This window comes from Montipora foliosa, chromosome 3 (assembly GCF_036669935.1).
Source record: "Montipora foliosa isolate CH-2021 chromosome 3, ASM3666993v2, whole genome shotgun sequence".
NCBI lineage: Eukaryota > Metazoa > Cnidaria > Anthozoa > Scleractinia > Acroporidae > Montipora > Montipora foliosa.
The window spans coordinates 43,369,942-43,379,941 of NC_090871.1; the positions used below are offsets into that span (position 1 = coordinate 43,369,942).

The window sequence follows — 10,000 nt, forward strand, 5'->3', positions numbered from 1 at the left end:
AAATTTTTTTGGGCTGCATATCTAGTATTGTAGCTATGCACTTCGTTAGCATACTGGAAAGTGTTGCGAAATACATCAGGTAGTAGACCTTTGTGCCAGAGGTGGGCAAATTTTAAGACGTGTAAAGAATAAATGTTTTATACGGTGAGCATGTCTAGCAAGTTCAGCAATGGGAGAGCACTCTCTATCTTTACCACGTATATTTGCGAAGAATATTAATCGAGCAGCACGATTTTGCTTAACCTGAACTTTCTGCAAGGAGGAGTTATAGGTGCTGCCCCATGCCAAAATTGCGTATGCTATATAAGGATAAATGAGGTTATAATAAATTTGCTTAAGTTGCTTCATAGATAAGTAATGTCTTAGCTTTGATATAATGCCGATATTCCTCGAGATTTGAGAGCAGATGTACGAAATATGATACCTCCACGAGACACAGTCATCAATCATTACCCCTAGATACTTAATATGATTTTTATGGCCTAAAGGATGGCTCTTTCCATCGCTATTTCTAATTTGAATACGTACAGGCATATCTTTCTTCCTGGTAGACTTAATTATCATGAAGTTAGTTTTTGACATATTTATCGACAATTTATTTACATCGCACCATTCTTTCACCTTTTCAAGTTCAGAATTCATTAGAGCTTCAAGAGTTTTTAGGTTGCTTGCCGAGGCGAATACGTTGGTATCGTCAGCAAAAATTTTAAAGCTTAATTTATCAGAGCACCAAGTACTTTAGCTAGCAGCCCTCGGTACACTTAAAGCCCTTAAAATATTGTGTGCGATCCCAAGAAGAATAAGCGTATGTTGCAATCGGCAATCTTTCGAGCAACTTGTCTTGCTGGTACCCAGGCTGTTGGAAAAATTACTCCTTCCTAGGCGTGTGACTGGTTCCATAGAGTTATGCAAAATTGCCTGAATCGTTGCCCTGAAGTGTAAAACACTCGATAGACAACTTCCCTCGCTACGTTTTAAAACTCTGAATTGACCTTTGAAAAGTACACGGCACCAGTACGTTTGAGAGAATGAAGTGTCACAAAAAAAAAAAAAAAAACATCTTTCTCAATGGGAGACTAAGTATTGCCATCAGCATTGTCGTAGTATGTAGTATGCCTACAGCTCGTGCAATTTTGACTTGTACAACTTTCAAACGTATCACTCGTGTCCATAAATTACGAAATGCACGAGCGCGTTTATAATTTTTTATTGATTATATACTGAACAAAATTACTCCATCGCTGTGTTTTCACACAACTTCCGTATTGCACTCTATAAACTCTATGGAACTCTGTGACCTATTTTGCCTTCATTGACCAATCAGAAACGCGATACAAGTATATGATAAGTAATGTTATGCATGGGTAGCGATGTGGTTGTGAGTTTAAATTGGCTAATTAAGTTGATAACAGAGGCTTGTTTTTTAAAAGAGGCAACCAGCGATACTGGCTGATTGGTGACAACGAGTTTTTTGGGTGCAAAGTGCTAGTCTTCCAATGCTATCAAAAAACAATCGATTTCTTGAATCACTTGATGAATATGGAACGAGTTGTAATGCGGAATATCATTACATCTTTAATCAATGAAGTGCTTTCTGCAATGCCAGAGCCATCACTTCGTACAATAAATATTGCATAAAGTCTTCCTTTTCTCTTTTCATCACGTGTGCGATGCCATGCAAATGGGAGCTAAAAACAGACGAACAAAAAGGAAACATAACACTTTTTTGCGAATCATGTGACCCGTGGTTTGTAATTGGTTGAACTGACTCTTCATTACAAGAGTTAGTTGCCCTTATTTGTCCACAATAACTTTCATTATGATTATACTTCTTCCTGTTCCCAAGAATTCAAATTAATAGGAAAAAAGGAAAGGCCGGCAGTTTTCTCTCATTAGGATAGGATTGTAAAAAAACGTTTTGTCTTTGTCAGTTGCAAGTGACCCCCATTGTGTCTTTTTTATTTTTATAAGTGTTTTATTCGTCTTTGCAGCTACATGTTCCGGTTATACTGGGTGAAGCATTTTACATGCTTACTAGTCTTGCTGTGTACCCTTTCAAAGTATCAAGGAGCTAGTATTACTCATGGAGCATGTATTTGCCACGATGCTAATGGAATTTACAACCTTACGTCTCTTCAGAGAACTGATGAAGAGCCAAGGTTTGTTTTGTAAATGAAAACGTTTTGTAGATAGAACAACCTGAGAGCAGAGCTGCTAAAGATTTCAGTAGCAGTAGTCAATGCATTCATATTAAAATAATCACCACAGTTCAAAAAGAAAATTAAGTTTTTACAAATACGGCCTTTCAAAAGATGAACTTCAACGAACTAAGAAACACTGAATTATATATTTTTTAAATTTCATTGCAATCACGAGAATGCAGCTTTTCGATGATGCAGAAAATTTGTCATCTAAACCTAGGTCGACTCCTTTTCAGAGCAAGAACACTCAGACGTTTTTCTCGACTATGCCCTAGTTGCCAAAAGCTTATGCAAATTTTAATTAAATGTCAGTTTTGTTTTCACTTCATCTTATAGGATAAAAGGTTCTGGTTTTGAGTCAACTATCTTGCTTAATAGCTCAAAAAGGCTCACTTGCATACTTATTTGCAGCCAGTAGCAAAACAGCGGGATAGAGGATTCGCGTATAGGCACGCTGACCGGCATGATGGAGCGCTTTCGGTTATTAGATAGGAATTGGGTTGTAGGAATGATTAAAAATGTAGGGAAACGGCGTTTAGGAGGAAAAAACGAAACCCTTTGCGTTGAAGCATGCCAAAGATGCTACTCGCTTTTCGTCCATTGTGCTTTTGACTTTTGGCTTAAAATTCAGGACATGAAGATTAGGACAACCACAGCAAACGATATATTCACCATTCATCCTCCCATTTCTTATTGTCTATCCCTGCAACAGGTTTCAGACACCACCTGATAAATACAGCAACGTCTATTTCTACAACCCTTGTAGCTCATTCGAGAAGCCTGACGAAGGTGGAGACAATGGATGCATCATTGATGCAGCGGTATGTCACATGATGGATAAGCGATGTTCAAGATATTTCTTTTTTGCTAAGACAGTCGAGAATCTTATCAGAAGACAACTACTTTGGTAATAGTATTTAAGTTGATGAACAATATTAGCTATAGATCCCAGCCAGGGACTGGTGATTATGTACTGAGGGGAATGGGGTAGTTGCATTTTTTAAAGAAAAGGCTATAATTCAAGAAGAAAAGTGAAACGTTGAGTCCAATTTGCAAAACTAGCATGGCATGATGTCCTAAGAAAGATTATCTCAGCCCAAATAGATTTTCTACATAAAAGTGAGGATTCACAATGGAGGGCAAGGGGGGAGGGGGGGGGGGGGGGGTGAGGACCTATTTACACCAGCCTTTGCAACATAGCTCTGCATTGCACCCACATTTCACAACCTCCTGGCATACTTTTCATGCTCCAGGTAATGAAGGTAGTTCAGGATTAGAAACCATGCACTGTCCCCAACAATGATCAGATTGGTAGGCCGCTCTCTTGGTATATTGTAATAATTCATCAGCGGTAGGTGGAACTTTCTCAAGGGTCGAACCCTTCTGTGCATAAGTCATTGACTCCTTAACGCACGCTTGTCCGGTCATGCAACAGCACCACGAAACTCTCCAGCACAGGCGTAGCATTCAAGACATCCTGCATGGTAGGCGTCTTGCTGAGAGCTTATTCATAGAACATCCATGTCGCCGCCGCTGTTCTCTTTCCTCTTTCCAGGAATCCTGATGTCAGATCGTATCCTGTGAATTCGTGCAAAACAGACAACACCTGAGATTTCTTATCTCCAAGAGCCTTGAAGATGTCATGTATTGCAATGTACCTATATTATTTACCAGCTCCAAATGCAATCCACATCTCACTAATCCGCAAACGACTGAAGTTGGAAATAGCGAGAACTAAGACATTGGTGTCTACTGTACGAAAAAATTACCCTGTCAATGCCTTGTCTTGCACAGTCAGATGCGCGTAAAGTCAGCCTTGTGTCAGGCTCCTCACTGGGGCAAGGTAATATCTCAGGCGTAACATCAACTGAAGATGACAACACGAGAGTGTCACTTGTAGAAAGAATACATTTCCTTGCTTCGCATGGCAACGTGGTCTACTTCTACTCTGCGACGGACAGCTCTTCAACGCTTGTCACGAGTTGAGGCCTTTAAGCTGTTTGGAATATATCTATCCCAGATGATATCAACCTGTTTCACACTTTTTAACTGGTTATTGATGTAGGGCAAGTAAACTTGATTTGCATGGTCAGAGAATGTTTTACATGCTCCATATGACTTCAACATGTTAACAAGGGCAGCACCATTGATAAGTACCGCATCTACTGTTGGAGTGATAGATGGGTTTGCTGTCAGGTTCCTCAGACACTTTAGCAAGTTGGACTTACGCCTATTCGCAGGTCGCCAAAGTTTGAAATAGACTGTGGGTATGCTTGGTTTTCGTGGGTAAAGAATTCGTTTAGATTACCTTGACGTACTTGACAAGAATTGTGTAACCGGCAAAACGGGGAACAACTCTGCTTTACCGATGCGACTTCTATCTTCTCTTTTCAAGGTATCTTTCTCGGATTACTGAACAATTCAAACTTGCTAAGTTTTATAACCTCTGTTACTTCCTTCTTGCGTTTTACAAGGCGTTCCTCTATCTACAAACATCTGAAACTGCTCTTGGCCAGAACTCTCAATCCCATTGACTGTGGTTACCTCTTTCGAGCTAGCAATTTCTTTTGTGTCCAGGACTAGCATATAGTTGCTGTCTTCTTTGAGGAGATTTCCTAGAGTTTCAAAGGAGCCGACGACAGCTCTAACTTGTGTCTGGAACCTTTCTTGAACACTTTTCATCTGTTCATTATGCTGAACTTCTGGGCCTTTGCTTTAGTTTGTCTTAATTGCATCCTGAATAGCTTCAAATTCCGTGATTAGCCTTCAGGAGTTGGGCAGAGTTCTCTGTTAATCCCACGGCCCCACCGTCTCCTATGAAAATACAAAAAAAAAATTCAATGGTGCTCAAAGATCTTGGACGTGGGCAGTGAAAACAATTTGTTTTGTATTATAAGCTTTTGCTACTGCACTTTAATGATGGCCAATTTACATTATCAGCAGAGTCGACTGAATCAAACATTCATATCAATAGTTTACTTTGCTGTACCTACTTTTTACAATCTTGTTGTTTTTCTCGTGAGCTTGATCGATTGCTATAGGGCAGAAAATTTCCTCTGCGTCTTTTGTACCACAAAGAAACCCTCTTCAAACTTCTGCTTCACGCTAGGACAAGTCTGATCTAGCCTAATTAAGTCATGTAGGTGTACTGTTCCAATCACCGCCACCTCCTCTTTTTGATCTCAACTGTTAGTGGTGCTGTATTGGTTCTGCAGTAAAGGTCTTCATTAGAGATAGTTCTTGGCCAGAAAATCTCTCCTGAGGCATCTTGTTTGGAATACATCTATCTTGTGGCATATGGATTGCAAGACCTTCCAAGACTCTGCACCATATAAAAGGACTCCAAGAACGTTGCTCTTGCCATCCCCAGGGTTGCAATGAGATGGACTCCTGCTGAGAAGAGGAAAAGAGGACGTCCCAAAACGACATGGAGACGATCAGTGGAAAAAGAAATGGTAGACGCTGGATGGACCAGGAGCCAGATTAAACGGTGGTCATCTGACAGACAGCATTGGAATTCTTTGGTGACGACTTATGTGCTACTTAGCACGATGAGGATTGAGAGAGTGTAGGTGTACTGTCATCCATCGAGCGTAATTGACTCTATCCAGCGCAAAAACCAGAGAAGCAAATTTCTGATAGATTCTTTGTAGAGGCTAAATTGGCGCTCCCGCAGTGATCGTGCGAACAGTAGGATCATCAGTTGAATCTTCAAGACCACTGAAAAGTACTTAAATTGCGGGCATAAGAACGATTTATGTTCTTGCTACTGGTGGAACTCTTGTTTTGTATCATTCTCTGAGAGTCCTTTAACATACTTATCATAGGCTCTACACATTAAGATGTGAAGACTGCAAGCGGTAACTTGGTGGACATGTCTGGTTCTTGAGACATGGGTTGCTTTCAGAAACGAGTCAGCTATTCCAAATGATGCGACAGTAGCTTGCGTTATTGTGCTCCTCCAGCCACTTCCGTGTAGTAAATCTCCTAATGTTCTCCATACTGCCATCTCAATGTGGATTCCTCCAATTATGACAAATTTCTTTTCGCTTTGTGTTTCCGGTCTTTGCCACTGGATCTTTTTAGCAATTGCAAAAAGTGGTTGGACAGAAGTAATTACTGGAACCTCGATTAAGAAATTTTACTGATGATTTAACTGTGTTCATTGCATGCAAAATCATATGGATGGATTTTGTTTCTTATTAAAACACCGGCAGTCAACAAGAGAAATATGGCGGATTGTTTGTGGCTGCAGTTCGACTTGCATGAAATACAGCCCAAGATATACAACTTCTTTCGATTTGATCTTAATCATTGTTCTCCAGTACATCTTTTACATGTTTCAACTATCTATGCTCATCACACAGATCTATAATTAAACTGTGGAGGTCATCTGCTTTGACGGTAGTACTTGGAACTGAAGGATCGGTTTTCCATGGTCGTACTGGGGGAACGACTGCATATTCTCTAGGAAGAGGAGTGATACCATGGGAGGTAGGCTTATCAGAGGGCGGTTGTCCAAGGGCTCATTCCTGGTCATGATTGTCTTTGGTAGGGTGTTGAAAAAGTGATATAGCTGTGCCATGTTATGAGCCAGTTGCAGTCGTAGAACTTGGATTGGTCGATATTATCGACCGCACTTGTAGTAAACAGGTTAGTTTTAAGGTTGGAAGTACAAACCACTCTCTCTGCTTGAAATCGCGCTCCCACATTGTTGCCCATTTCACTTGTATTGTATTTTTGTATTTTTATTTTTTCTCCATCCATCATTATACAAAATATTAGGATACAATAAAAGAAAAAGAATTACAAGAATGGAGAAGGGCACAATATAGTAAGACTAGCTAAGGCCCTTGAAATACCTTCTATTGATGTATCAAACACAAGCACACACACGCAAGCACATACACGCACGCGCGAAGGCACGCTCACACACACATACACGCCCACACACACCACGACTGCAATCAACCAAGTTCAATACTGAGCAAAATAATATTTGTAAAGTGCCTTTTTGAAAAGACGTTTAGATTAAATACTACGAACAGAAAGAGGGAGGTCATTCCAATAGTATTTACCAACAACGGTGGGACAAAACTTCCTTATATTAATTCTAAATTGGGAAACAAATAATTGTTGGGTAGATGCACTTCGTGTGGATGCTCAGATACGAGAGATAATGAAAAGTTAGAACGCTTATTATCACAAATATGTTCATACATAAATAGACACGTAAACAATTTAACAATATCACGAAATTTAAGTAAACCTAAATTAACATAGTGAGGGGTAATAGAGTCTCATAAAGGAACATCATTCATTTCACTTGGGATTTCTAGGACTCTGTTATAGGAAACTGAAAGTCCAAGATCGCACAGCTTGTCAACTAGGCCTTTTTTTTTTGTTTCTGCATGTACCAAGAGACCTAAATACGTTGGCAGCGGAGTCTTGCGATGCTCTTTATGATAAATAGCTTGTGATCGGAATCTTTGTGACGTCGAACGACGGAGTTAAATCGTATCGGCTGTGATATGGTAAGAACAGCCTGATCTTCTACAATGTTGCCTGGCTTCGTCTTAATACTATTGTAGCTTCACCCATAATCATTTGAATCAAACTTAGTAAAGACTGAGGTACAGAGGCTTCCTGGCATTTGCTTGTTGAGGAGGTCCGTCTCGACGTATACTGTTACATGTTTTTGCAATCAACATTGTTTCGTTGTCGGTGTCGTTTTCGGTGGTTTTCTTCAGAAAAGCTGCAATGTCTTTACGGAAAGCGAGAAGAATATCACGGCCATCCCGATGTGATGTTAACTCCGGACATTGCTGTATTAGGCGCTCCTTAATTAAGAAGAGTACTATGAACTCACTGTGAAATATCAAGCCCCGACTGCTCTTGTCTTCATGTATATATTCTAGATAACTCAGACAACTTTAACACTGGATGATCATCTGCATCACAATGACATTCTTCAAGGAATGACACAAATTATACGAGGGCAATGCCTTGGCAAATGGACCTTTCACCCTTAAAGCTCTCTTGTAAAGCTTTGATAAGCACTGAGTATGGTACATAGCGTCACGTGCTACTATATCTCCAGCACTCAGTTTTCCAAGAAGTAATGGGTCGTTAAGTACACGGGCGCTTTCTCTCACATTGCGATCTAAATTGAAAGTTGAGGCTCTGCGAAGTTCATCAGGAGTTTCCTCGCAGAAGAAGCATCCTTGACGGATGTCTGTATGTGTGCTCCCCCTAAGTAACTTCTTTCTACTTTCATCATGTTTCCCATAACTGTCATCAGCTTTCCCTTTTGTGCTCTCTCAAGCGTTAGAGGACTAAATTGATTCCTACATAACTTGTGCCACTTAGCCCGCTTTTCAAGAAATAACTGTGATAATTCTTCTTTTTCTAAATTTACTGTAAATAATGGTGTTTCAAACGGCATGCAACCAAGGTTACGACACCTCTGGACACTAAGACACAATCATGAACCCACTTCATTTTGCACTGAATGGAAAGGACATCTTAATTTATTTGACGTAACTAATTGGCAAAACTCGCACTTTTGCAACCATTTCACATTTACTGTCTTTTTCCGTATTTCTTTACGTCTTTAAAAACAACACTTTTTTTTTATATAGCATTAAAGAAAAAAAAAAAAAAAAGAAAATAGTTGAGATCATTTATGAAGGACTCGTTTGTAGGAAATTAAATAGTAGCACTGGTGTTATGCTTGCTCGACCTCGTTAATGTTCCGTGAGTATTCTGTTTTATTCTAATTTTCTAATATGTAGATTTAGCCAAGCCTAAAAGCGGAGCTCCCGGGTTGTTTATTCTTATTGGCTGTAGGATTAGTGAAAATGAAAGGCTTTGGAATTGTCTCCGTTTTGGTTTTTCCGGATATTGCTTAATTATTTCATTTTCTTCGCTGCCTAACTAGTGCAATCCAAGGTAAATTTCACCCGAAAAACCGATCTCGCATGCATCACGAAGGGATGAGTGCGATATCGGTTTTTCCAGCGAAATTTATTGTAGAATTCACCAGTTAGGCAATTAATTTTTCTGGAATCGCAAGAGTGTTAAAAGGAAACAATCAAATCCTCAGCAAGCGAAGGGAAAAGGAAAGAAGCTAGCAATGTAAAACGCCAGCGAATAGGAATCACGCTAAAATTAGAAATCACAGACGTACTTTAGCTCGTGATGTGATAGATCGTCTTTGTCGGTTCAAGGTAAAAAAAAAAAAAGCTCTATTGATGTACTGTATTCCACTTTATCTCTGAAAACGAGATCATTTACATTTTGATGTATTTCATTGAAACACGTCAGAATGGCTTAGAACCAGAATCGGCAAGAATGGACAAACTTCAAACAAGATCTCCAACAAATTACCAGTACGTGCTCTAAACAAACGTCTGGAAACACAAGCTGGTGATATTTGTCCTTGCTTTTACGAGAACTCATTGCGATTACGTGTTTATAACATAAGGACAAATTTTTATGTCACTTTCGAGGCACATCGAAAAACAGTTAGGCTCGCATTTTAAAGCCAAACAAACAAGCAAACAAATCAGTTATTTCTGTCCAAAAAGAGTACAGATGATTGTTAATAAATTCCAGTTGAGAATGAAAATTTTAAAAATATACATCCACTTGAAATAACTCATCCGTAGAAATAACGGACAGTCTAGTGTCCAAGAAAAGAATTTGTGAAGTAACTTCTTCCACCAAGCTTGAGCTATTACTGGTGTACCGTTTTGTCGTTCTCGATCTCTTTCTCTCTTCTTTCTTTTCCTTTCTTC

The 10,000-nt window shown here is 39.5% G+C and overlaps 1 protein-coding gene and 1 long non-coding RNA gene across 3 annotated transcripts in view; one reads left to right on the forward strand and one right to left on the reverse strand.

Moving 5' to 3' along the window:
• LOC137994869 (uncharacterized) overlaps positions 1-10,000 on the reverse strand; it is a 193,856-nt gene that overhangs the window by 10,333 nt on the left and 173,523 nt on the right. The window lies entirely within an intron of this gene.
• Positions 1-10,000, forward strand: part of LOC137994866 (uncharacterized) — a 35,759-nt gene that overhangs the window by 1,074 nt on the left and 24,685 nt on the right. For both annotated transcript variants that reach the window (XM_068840457.1, XM_068840458.1), the window contains 2 exons: positions 1,992-2,159; positions 2,914-3,022. In XM_068840457.1, the coding sequence (XP_068696558.1) occupies positions 1,992-2,159; positions 2,914-3,022 (277 nt within the window). The remainder of the gene's footprint in view (positions 1-1,991; positions 2,160-2,913; positions 3,023-10,000) is intronic.